General features: G+C 44.9%; 1 protein-coding gene across 1 annotated transcript in view; it reads left to right on the plus strand.

Annotated features, from left to right (window-relative positions):
* LOC138453641 (pantetheinase-like) overlaps positions 1-11,869 on the plus strand; it is a 395,191-nt gene extending 383,322 nt beyond the window's left edge. The window contains exon 7 of the mRNA XM_069606674.1: positions 11,117-11,869. Within this exon, the coding sequence (XP_069462775.1) occupies positions 11,117-11,224 (108 nt within the window). The 3' untranslated portion in view covers positions 11,225-11,869. The remainder of the gene's footprint in view (positions 1-11,116) is intronic.
* Positions 11,870-12,644: the final 775 nt, after the last annotated feature.

Consider the following 12,644-nt stretch of genomic DNA (forward strand, 5'->3'; position numbering starts at 1 on the left):
ATCGCTTTTGGATCCTGACCCTGGGAGTGGAGATGAGAGGGAGGATCACCTTTGTGGAGGGTTCTTGGGGATTGGGGAGAGGATATCCACAGGCGAGACATGGTATCCCCCTTTTCCTTATGAAAACCAACTTCACCCTCCCCCTGCCTTTATAGGCTGTTGTAAACCATCTCCCCTCATTTCCTCCCTTTGAGACCATAAGAGTACTCGGACGAGGAACAGGCGATTAGGAGTAGTGAAACTAGCATGTCATGTCACCACTCTAGTACTGAGACAAGGAAGAGGCCTGCAGACTGTTGTATGGGTCAGGCATGTCCGGAGTACTCCAATAATTATGGTTAGCCAATTGAGACTGTGGACTCACACCTGCAAACTGTGAAATGGTTGCAGGTGTATAAAAGGGGGAGCCGACAAGTGTGTGAGAGAGACCAGCAGGAGACAAGCCAGGCCAAGTGTTACAGCCCTGAAGGGAGAATTCTGTGCAGAAGGAGGCTGCCGAGATGGGTCCTGTAGGAGACCCAGTACACCGGCAAGCAACCCCAAGAAGCTGTGGAGCTGAGGCCTGTGCGGGCCGTGAGAGTGCCCCCGAAGTGGGAGCCTCGTTGGTCGGGTGTCAGCAGCATGAGTTGCAGACACGGAAGAGATCTACAAGTTAGCAGCGTCCATGGGAAGCAAGCAGCGCTGCCGGCAAACCACAGACAGAAGGAGAAGTGCAAGTGGGGCTCACAGTCAGATGAAAATACGTTGGTGGAGCAGAAACAGAGAAAGCAGCTGCCCGGAAGAGATGCCAGGGACTTGTGAGTGAAAAGGGGAGAGCACTCAAACTGAGGCGCTCCTGGGGGCTGTTGGGAAGCTGAAGTAGATGCCGAATGAATGAAAGAGTATGTGCAAGATGCAATAAATAAACACAATGCAATGGGTTGTGAGGAATTATACGGACAAGATAAACTGTGAGCAGTAGAGTAAAAGATCAAAGCATTGAATACCGAACTGAAAGCAAGCTTTTGGCAAAGCTATGAACAGATACGTTTGTGTGAAGTATGCATACAGTATATTGAAAGCAAAGCACAGATCATATGAAATACAGTGGAAAGCAAGTGTGGAATATTGCTGAATAGTTTGAAAGCAATGTGGCGAAGGAACAAGAGCACCACAAAGTGACCTGTATGCAAAATCACAGTGCAGCAAAACCAAGAGGCTGGCAAGGAAAAGTCAAGTGAGTGTGAACCATCACACAGGTATAGATACAGAAGAACCTGTGTGGGCCAGAAAGCCTATGGTTGCTGGTTGCACGACCTGTAAGGGGTGGACCGGGGTGTCCGTCAACTGCGTCTATACCGGGGATGCCGTGTTTGTGAAAGCCAAAGAACTATACAGAGAACAAAGGCAAGTGGTTGCAAGAGGTTGCTGAAGTGAAGCAGAAGAAAGCAATCTGTATGAACTGCCAAGAAGCCAGAAGGAGTGTAAAGTTGATCTGGAACTGGTTTTGAATATTTAGAGATTGAGACTAAGTACAAGTTGACAAGCTGAAGCCTTGGGGAAGGGAAACCTAAGACTTTATGAACATTGGTGCTGTCGTGAGAAAGGCAACCTCAAGACCCTTTTTGGAATGGTGTTATCTTGAACTTGTGTAAGGGAACCCTCAGGCTTTGTGGACTTGTCTTGAACTTGGGGAAGGTCGAGTTGTAAAGTAATCCAGGAGCTGGAAGAAGCTCAGAACTTTATTTGGAACACTATTTCTTTTGTTATTGACATCCCTATAAACAGTTTAGCTTCAGTTGTGAGGGCAAGTATAGGTTTTGGACACAGACAGACTTTTAAGTTGAACTTCCTGACTCCGACTTTCCTTAGTTGCTTTAGGTAGGGAAATCCCACCTTAATATAAGGCAAGGTATGTCTTCAACCATCCTAACACTGAACTTTGAATCTGCTGTCTGCGTCTTACTCCATGATGCCTACACATTACTTGAATTTTATAGGGGCTATTAGTCATCTTACCCGCCAACCTCCCTGTTGCAGGGTCCTGTCCTCAGCAATAAAGCCCAGTCCTGACCTTCCCAATTGATAAGTATCAACAATTCCATGCCTAAAGGGACCTTTCCCCACATTTCCTGTCCTCACCTCTTCCAACTGTTCCTCTACCTGTTCCTCCTGAGTTCTTTCCCATGAAATTGTACCTCCAACCTTCATAGTCTCTGCTTCGCCTGCCTCCCGCACATTGACTCCAACATTTGCTTTGATGTTTCTACAGTCCTCCTGGTGTTTCATTCCAACCGCCTCTCTTCCTAGAGTATCTCATCTACCCTGCTCCCCTTCTGATGTGTATCCTTCAAGCTACTGTGGATGTCTCCTGGTTGGTGCAATTGAAACATTGGATTTTGGAATCCTGAAACACCTGATTGTACAACTGTTGGACCAAGCCTATTTTAGAACAGACTCCAGCTTTGATTCCATGCACATGCAGGTGACACAGGCAACTTGACTGCCCTTGTGCATGGATTCTCTCTCTGCTCGCTGCAGAATCTCCAGGTGTCTTCTGGAACACTGCTCGTTCTTTTTCACAGTGCCTACCAGATACAGTAAGGCTTTCATGCAGTCTACTCCTCGCTGGTCACCTCAATTGGGCAGCATTGTACAAAGAACTACTGGGGTTCAGAGCTGTATCTCCTGCATGGGCAGCCCACAGACTGGTGCTGAGTCATCTAAGTGACCCAGTGATAGCCTTTTACCTTAGTCCTCATAATCTGGCAGGGTAGTGTGGGGGGCTTCCTGGGGCTCATCCTCCAGACCCAACATCATGCCACGGGTGATGGCATCTGGCCCCCATTACCACCCTATCCATGCATATGCAGCTTACTTCATCACATATCACCTGTGCTTCTTTCAAGCCCCCCCAATGTTTTTCAACAAAGTGCCTGCTTTACAAAATCAACATTAGCTTGCAAACTGCCCTCTTTGCATAACACAACAAAGGTAAATGGTTTTGAAGTGAGAAACAATCATAACAGCTGTGGATCTGTGTCCTTATTTTTAGCATGCCACGTAGGGATGCAAGATTGGGAATTAGTTTACATTTTCAGCCTGTCAAGTAATACTTTAGTGCATTGATAACCCAATGAATGGCTAGACACTAACTCTAGCACAGCTTTGTTCCTCTCTTGGGGAAAAAGCTTCCGGCTGATACACAGTATGGGGTGTTCTAGCCTTTACTTTCTTGGGAAAGAACAGTACTAGTCTGGAAGTGCCCTTTCATACGACGAATGTCTGGTTGATGTCTGGAAGAAAGAATAGAGGTGGCTGCCATAGTGAATTCTTTAATCTTCTGAAGGTCTCCTATGTGTTAGTCAATTCTACTTTTTTGGGTTTGGAAGCTGTTCAGTCAGGGGTCCTTTAATTGTCAAAGTGCATAATTAAGTGCCTGTAGTAGCTGAGCAGTCCTAGAAAAGCCTGGGTTGCCTTTCTGGTGCTAGGATGTGGGGCTTTGTGTATGACATCAACTTTGCCTTCCTGAGAGTTCACTGTTCTTCTACCCACTTTGTAACCAGATAATGTACTGATAGCAAAGCCAGTGGGCACTCATCTGGGTATGCTTTGAGTCCTGTCTTTCATAAACTCTTATAAATTGCTGTAGATGACAATATCATTGAGGTAAGCCCTGGCATACTTCTGGTGTGGTTGAAGGACCCCATCCATAAACCATTTACATTTTCCTGGGAAAGAGATAAGGTGTTGTTCTCCCAGATGTCTGAGTAAAAGGGGTCTGCCATTACCCCTTTATACATTAGTGCATAGATCTATTTGTGACTGGCCCAATTCTTTTGACCAGCTCGTGTATGCACGGTATTGGGAAGGTGCTGAACCTAGAGTTCTTGTTTTTCTGTAATCTATGCCAAACCTTCATGACCCATTAGTGGCTGGCTTAGTGACCATCACAATAGGTGAAGATCAGTGGCTCTGTATGGGCTCTATCAAGTTCCAGTATTGTTTGCACATTTCTGGAGTGCCCGTCATCTGGCTTCAGGAAACTGCCAGGTCCAACCAGATGGATTTTCCCCAGTGGGGTATCTACATGACACACAAATCCAGTCCCCCTTCCGGGGTTTTCAATAAACATGCCTCAAAAGTGACCAAGATAGACTATTAGGTCGGTAGCCCAGATGGCTTTACAGGTTCTCAAGAATCATTTTCCTTAGACTGTCGGTGAGGTCTGATTGTGGATAGATGGATCTGCTGCCCTTTTACTATTGGGTCTTCTGGGTTCTTTCATACCTTCTACCAGTTGATATGATAAAGCTGCAAGATTTCTGGTTGTCCCTCTGGTGCACATGATACCTCCTGTCACCTAAACTAAAACTTCTGTCACTTGATGGGACCAATGACACTTCGTCAGGACCTTTGTTTTGGAGGAATAAAGGGGCACTAAGACTTGATGTCCCTCTTGACATTTCCCGTGGTGGACCTGACCATTATATCAATGGTTTTGCTTTTCTTGGATCTCTTGTAAGTGTTAATGGACCAGGTCTCTCTTCAAACATGTGCATTCTTTGGTAGTTTAAACAAATAGGGCTGTGTTCTGTCCAGTCTCTTCCTGGTTTTCCCCATCCTTCCATAAGCTGTTGAGGGCAGCTCAGGGCTCCCGTTGTAAGCTAAGCTAGCTCAAAGGGTTGAAAGGGTGCAGAAGAAGGACTCTGATACAAAGGTGGCATATTTGGGGCTATAGACTTTTATTAATAAAAATAAAGCAAGAGAGAACCTATCTTTCCCTAGTTCTAAGAGGGGATTCCCTGCCTCAACTAAAGATCAAAGGTGACCGTCAGGATGTATGTTAAAGTTGATGTGTTCACCGTCCCGTGTCAAGAAAACCCTATTGTGGCCCTTACACTATAAACTTATAAATAACAAAGGACAATGCTAATCCCGGAGAATGCCTCAGTTCTCCTGGGTTATTGTCCAAGTTCCACACAATGAGCCTCGTCACGTGTTGGGCGGAGCTGCAAAAATGCGATGGAAATGCTATTACCGCCGCATTACAGCTCCGCCCAATACCGAGTTGCGGAAGAAAGTGGCAGATTTACCTCCAGCTTTAAGCTGGAGGTAAATCTGCCACTTTCTGCCCATTTTATGGCACTATTACCGCAGCGCTATTAGCGCCGGTGGCAATAGTGCCGATACTAACCCATAGAGTCCTATGGACTCTTAACAAAATGGGGAGTAACAGCCTTACCACAACTCGTGATCCGGCGTTAACAGTGCTGGACCAAGTTGCGTTAACGATATTTGTGCTGGCGGTATCCCATGCGGATTTACCGCCAGAATACTGCCAAACTTCTGATGAGGCCCAATGTCTCCTGGGTGGGACAAGAGAATGCCTCCCTTCTCCTGGCGTTCAGTCTCAAACAACCTGGTTGAATTACTTCCTTCCCCAGGTCACAAGGGTTCCAAATAAAGTTCCAAATAATAAGTCTGGCGAGATGATTCCCTTCCCTAGGTCACAAAGTTAAAGAATAACAGTTACTTCACAAGCCAGGGGAATGTCTCTCTTCCCCTGGCGTTTGGTCTCAGTTTCAAATTAGCCTGGGGGAAAGACTCCCTTCCCCAGGGTTTATGGACCTTTCTCCATTTACACATTACCAGGAGAATGACTCCCTTCTCCGGGTAGTTATGACAGTCTCCTACAACCAGGGGAATTACTCCCTTCCCCTGGTCTTCTCCTCATTAGACTTCACACTTACAACACCCAACTCTGAGTGCTGCGAGGGTCCGCAACCCTGGTTTCTTTCTTTCTTCTTTGACTTGGTCCACTTCCTTGCCAAGTACTGCCATTAGCAAGATGGCTCATATTGCGCTCTTGGTGTGGGTCCTCGACCCTTGCTTCTCTTCTTCCTTGGCTTTGCCCATTTGGTTTACTTCCCTCCCAAGTACTGCCACGAGGAAGATGACTTGTATCAATCTCCTGGACTGGGTCGTCAACCCTTGCTTCTCTTCTTCTTTCTCTTGGCCCACATGGTTCACTTTCCTGCCAAGTACTGCCACAAAGATGATGACTCGTATCACTCTCTTGGGTTGGTTCTTCGACCCTGGTTTCTCTCCCCCTCTTTTCATGTCCCATTGGCTGCCTTGCTTGCCAAGTACTGACATGAGGAAGATAGTCCTGCTCGTAATCTCGGTACAGGTTTTGTGCATTCCACACATTTCAGCCCCTACCGGTCTCCACGCCTCTCCCATTATGTTGTCTGCACCTGGGATGCATGGCCGGTTCTTCCCGGGGTCCTTCTCCTTCTCGGAGTGTTGCGCAGGATGTCTGGATGCCGTCGGGTGAAGGAGTCCTGTTGTCCTCTTAACTCCGGGAGAAGACTGCTCTCAGCTCTTTACTGGCCTTCTCTGCATCTCCTTCGTGCTTCACGGTCTCTCATCCTGGCTGGCTGCGTCTATCTTACAGGCAATCCTTCTTTGGTCTTTATCGTGTAAGCGTGACCACGCCTCTGAGGAAGTCTATGTGGCTGCAGTTCCTTCTTAGCATTGTTCTTTATTGCTCCTTTGTGCCTCCTTGTCCCAGTACTTGTGTTCGCTATAGTCCTGATGTTCTTCTTCATCTCAGTACTTTCCAGGACCTTGAGGTAGTCTACTTTACAACACTTAGACCTAGTCTCTGCAAAGAGATTAGCAGAGGAAGAAGAGGCTAGAGTGTGTGGGGGAGTTATGTTCCAATAAGGTCTACACCTTAGATGGTCATACTTCACCCTAGGGGAGGGAGACCCTCCCTATGAGATCCTCCCTCATTTTACCACCTGCATGGGTAGTGGCCTCACCTCCTTGGCCTCATGGGAAGGGGTTCCCTCCTGGGGAGAAGTGACGACACCTAATGATTCGTCACAGGGGGTAAACTCTGTTGAGGATTGTGGTGTCTTCCTCCCAACAAAAAGTGCCCATGAGAGTGAACCATTCCAGGTCTTGGTTTCCTTGCCAACTATCTTATGTAAGAGGTTCTTCAGGGTCTTAATTTAATCTCTGAACTAAATCATCTGCTTGAGGTTCATAGATGGAGGTGTGTAGTGTTCACATGTGTAACACATGTTTGAATTCGGTCATCAACCGCGACACGAATATTGAGCCCTGATCCGTGAGGATTTATTTTGGGAAACCTACAGCAGAAAAGTACAGAAATAAATGTTTGCTGTTCTGTTGTTTGGTGTTTTTCAGGGGAATACTTCAGGATAATGTACAGCATAGACCACAAATACCAAATTATATCTGTTTCCCCTGCTTGGGAGTAACCCAGAGGACCCATCTAGAGAATGGGAAGTCAATAATATGCAACAATTTAATGTGGCCCACGCTATGCTTATTTGCAACTTCTTTTGGCAAACAGCACATTCATCATAACAGTTGACCTACTGGGATATGCTGGGCCAAAAAAAGGATTTATAATGTCCTGATGGCCTGTGGTCTGCTGTCAATGTGCTAGTTTGAGCACAGCTTTTCTAAATGGGTGGCGCTACCAAGAGCTGATAGGGAATCTGACCATCCCACTAAAGATTATTCTCAGCGCAGTATAATAAGCCCCTTTCTCCACAAAGTGAGATGCCTTCTTACTGCATACATCTTCCATTGAAATAGTTTACTCAAAGGTGGGTATGAGGGGCATGTGATTTTGTTGTGTTATAGCAAAAGTCAAAGAGAGGGGAAGGGTGTCTGCTGGTTCTATCATCAGGTTTAAGTCCAACTTTGTGGGGATGGACCCGAATCCATTCTCTCCCCTAACACTGTTCTGCAGTTCTGTAACTTCAATTAGGGACTGCTTGAAGAAAGTTCACAATACAATTGGACAATGGGATCCCCTTCATGTGCGATAAGCAGATCACTTCCATAACCTAAGATTAAAAGATTACCCCTCAAAAATGTTCATTCACTACTCGAACCCCACATATAAGCCATGCTTTTCTACCAGCCCAGACTTAGGCTTCAATCCACCCGTAAATCCCCTTATGTAACTGGAGTTTCAGGCTGGTGGACACTGGGGCTTGGCTGCCTGGACCCACACTAGATACAACTAACTTTCTCGTGTCTAATATCATGTGTGTGACAGGGTTCCCTGTGGAACTTTGGGGACACACAGTGGGGAGGTAAGAGGCACAGCTGCCCCATGTTAGTGGATGCTGTACCCTTAGGAGGTACATGGGGGGGTTCCCAGACCACCCCAACTGGCTCCCTGGACCAGGGCATGGGGTAATCACAGGAGTACTCACATCCCCACCATGCCCATAGAAATCCATCATCACCAATGGAGGAAAGGGGAGTCAGAATCCCTTAAGGATAACCATTTCCATAAGGTTGGCCCTACTAAAGAGTTCTTCAAGTTCCCTAGCCAGACCCAAACAGCATAAGAAATCAATCCTTCTATTTTAAAGAAACAAAGGTGCAACCCGCCCTACAGGTAAGGGGTGCACCGGACACTTTTACTCCCTGAAATAGGCAAATGGGGAGTAAAAATGCTCCCAACAAATAATAGGAAACAGACACGTAGGACCTTGTGCCCCTGCTTTCTCCCACACAGCTACATGGATATTTTTGGACCAGTAGTGCACGTAGTACCACAGGAAGAAACTGCTATTATTACGGTATGATTGGAAAAAGTGAACTTGTATCTTTTAATGTTTTTGAATAACTAGGTGCAAAGGAATTATTGTGAAAACATTTTCGCTTTCCAGTGAAAGCATATTTTTACTTGCTTATAAAATATTCCCATTGGGAATTGGACTTACATTTTTACTCCCTAGAAAATCATTTTACTCCCAACTGTGAAAAAATAGGGAGTATTACTCGCACTTCAAAATCTTATTTGGAGTACTAAGTGCAACATTTCAGTCACCAGCGAGTGGAGAAAAACATTTCTTTCTTCTGACTGATGCTGAGGGAAACAGTTTCCATTATGCTACTCAGCCAGACCATGGAAGCCCTGCGGATAAAATATTGCACAAGAATATCTAAAATTGACTTGCTTTATATTAAAGAGAAAATGAACAAATACCATTTCCCTGCCTCTGTTAATGTTGCAGGTTTTCAATGTTGCAAATTCCTCACAATAAAGTAGATATCATTCAAATGATCAGTTTCGCATGCTTACCTTAGGGTATCCTGACTGCACATGTTCATACTGGGAAAGCAGAGAGGACCTAGAGTGCAGTAGGCACTGAATGCATAGGTTCAGGGGGAAGAGATTGTGACCTTGTGCATGTCCGAGGCAGTATGAACATCTAAAATGGATGCAGGCCTTTTTGTAATAGGCCAACCCCTATGCGCAAACCACATGATCCCAAGTATATGGCCCAATCCCAGAACAGGACCACTCACACTACACAGGTTCAATGCATATCGCTTAATACCACCAGGGGCTAGTAGGGACCACAGTATAAGAAGCAACCCAGTGTGCAGTATAACAGTATGGGGCATTTGAGAAGGAACTGCAGGAAGGTATTGGAAAGATGTTGAAAGCTTGAAAACCTTTTAGGGGCCATCTGAAGGAGAGAGATCGGAGGTTGGAGGAAGAATATCAAGGAGGCGGGTGTTGGAAGTTAAAGGGAGAGGGCGGAGGAGGTTGGAGCAGGAATTGGTAACACCTGGAGAGAGTGAGCTGTTGCTGAGGTAGGAGAAGTGTCACCTGGTATAAAGGAGGACAGGGGGTTGGAGGACAGCAGAATCTGTACCACCTGGGTATGAGAGGAGAAGAAAGCTAGAGGGGCAGTAAGCCCGCTATCTGAGCAGGCGATAGGAGAACATGTGACTTCTAAAGAGATTAAGAGCAAAAAGGTTCCTGCAGACCAGGTCGGTTCAGGGCATTCTTCAGAGGCAGGAGGATGTATGAGACAATGCAATGTCACTGAGGGTTACACAGAGACAATCTGGAGGAGAGTGCCCCAGGAACAGATCTCTAGAGCGGGGAGGTAGCATTTTGAGAGTGGAGTCCCTGACCCTCTTCTGTTTCTGAGACCCTGGGGTAACCAAGCATTGTGGAAGAAGATCCTCCATTGCCTCATGCTTGTGAAGGTAACCTACAAACCGTTACCACTCTTGTATGTTAAGGCCTCAGACGGCCTCTCGCTCTAGTCCATCACTATCTGTGCCCACATTCAGTTTACCCTGCCTGGTGCATTATGATTAGGTACTTTACAAATATGCTAAATCATAAATCAAATCATGTACTCCAGGCCTGGACAAAGAGGGTTTGAGGACCCGTTAAAACCTGCAGCTCAAAAATATCAAGACTGAACCATAACACATAACACAAGACTGAACTCGGGACAAGCCGGGAACTTACAAGACACTCTTCTTTTGATCACAATTAATTACTGGAGACCTATCCTCAATTTCTTTTGTTGTGTTCATAAAAAACCTTATCTTAAAAGTAATATAATTGTATCGTCGTCTCTATGCTCCCTCGCATGCCTTTGCCATGATACATTGGAAAAAATAATGTTTTAATTCAAAGCTACAATTGCTTAAACAATGAATGTCTTTTCATCGTAGCTCACAGCTAGAAAATATTGGAACTGATTGATGGCACTTGTTTGTAATTATAACTCAGTGGAACATGGTGGTTCATTATGTGGCTATAAAGATGCTTTGAACTACAACTTTCATAAATGTTCCCACTATGCGAGCTAGATCTAATGGGAGTTAAAGTCCAAAATATCTGGAAGGACATATAATGAGTAAGTATGCAATAGTATAATGAATTGTATTGCATTATTAATAGTTATGTTTTTAACTTCGAAACAATAATGAACATTCACATGATAGAAGTATATATATATATACTGAATGATTGCTCTGAAGCTTCTTTAATGAGGTTAGGCTGTGGTGTTCCTAATTTCTCCACTGCTAGCTTAAACGTGGTGTGACTGACTGATGAGTGTACATCTTAGTGCCTTTATATGGTAGATCAACCCATGCCCATCCAACCGGTAATCCTTTTTAAAATCTATGGAAGAGCTATTGGCAAATTATTGTGCAAAGATATGGGTAGATACTATAACTCTGCCATATACATAAACATGCTTAGGATAATTGGTGTATCCATTCCATGAGATTACTTATATATTTTTTATTTTTTATTTAGGTCTTGAAAGATGGACGCTTAGTGAGTCGGGCCAGTATTGCCACCAAACCACTTTTAACAGCAACACTGTATGGTCGATGGTATGAAAAGGACCCATCTAGGCCATAATGCTGTAGAGAGATCCTTACCTTGCACCCATTTATGGAAAATGAATTCCACCAGGCGCATGCTGTACGACCAGATGTCCCCGGTGTACGCCATATTACAGACTCTACTTTAAATTTTTGTTAAATAGCAATGTTGGGCAATGTTTTGTCAGTAAATTCATTGTTTGATACTGTACACAGTGTTTTTTTGTCAATATTGATGTGTATGCTCACCAGTTTTGTCATGACTATAGTGTTCTGCTTGGTTGCATTGCAGTCACAACATTAAGGGGCCACCTGCCATCCTTTTTTTGACACTTAAGCACTGTGGGTAGTCCCCTCTTCAAATGCTAATCCTGCTTCTGTTCGGTTTATTGTTGCTAATGTCCACCTTGCACCACCTACTGGTTCTAAGGCCCACCTAGTATGTCTTACTCATGCCAGGGCCCATCTCCCAAAGTCAGCGCATACTTCACAGTGCCAACAACTATGGTGGCTGTGGTACAGGAAAAAGCTACATCAATATCAGCTTTTTTCCATTTTGAATGTCATCATTACAATGGAAGGAATAATTTCATGTCCATCTAATCCCCCTATATGGGCTATTTGCGCAAACATCTTTGTTCTAAACCAGTTTATTCATGCAATAAATCTTCTGGTACAATGATGTATTTGTTTTTGGTAATTTGGAGAATGCAGACTGACCTTAATCCCATAATGCAATGCCTAGAAAAAATGTATTCTCATCAAGGCATCAATTTCCAATTCAGTTTCTTCAAATTTCTCACCATTCAAATAGAAAACTATGTTCTCAGGAGTTTTCAGGTTTCCCGGTGGTATTGAATACATAAACGGATCCTTTATTAGTACAATGTATGCAACAATATTATACCACAATTATCATTATAAGTGCTATAAACATGACAGCCCCTAAGGAGTGAAGTGGCTTATAATTTGTTACTTTCATGGTAAAACATTGTGCCTCATTCTGAGTCTGGCGGTAACCCTGCCGGTGCTACCAGCAAGTTGCAGCCAGACTTGGAATGATTTACCGCCGCCTTATCTCCTGGTGCCACCGGCTGATTTAGAGTCCGGTGGCCGGGAAGTCAGGCTCAGGTATATTTGTTAATCCCCATTCCCATAGAGTCCTATGGGACTCTATTTTATTATTCTTTATTTGTTTAGTTTCAAATAGTTTCAATATGGGACTCTATGGGAGTGGTGACACGGGAGCACCAACACCGTGGCTAGCGATGCCCCTGTGAAAAGTCTGCCACAATGACCGCTGCGCCCGGCAGAGTCAGACTTGTTGGGTACAGCAGCCCCAGCATGCAGTCTTGTACTTTGCCAGTCTGGAAACAAGGGTGCAGTGAGCTTACTGGCACCCTTGTTTCCGGACCGGCAAATTTATAATGAGGCCCATAGTATGCTAGAAGCAGTGA

The sequence above is a fragment of the Ambystoma mexicanum genome, chromosome 4p (genome assembly GCF_040938575.1).
Source record: "Ambystoma mexicanum isolate Mex_15411 chromosome 4p, UKY_AmexF1_1, whole genome shotgun sequence".
NCBI classification, from domain to species: Eukaryota; Metazoa; Chordata; class Amphibia; order Caudata; family Ambystomatidae; genus Ambystoma; species Ambystoma mexicanum.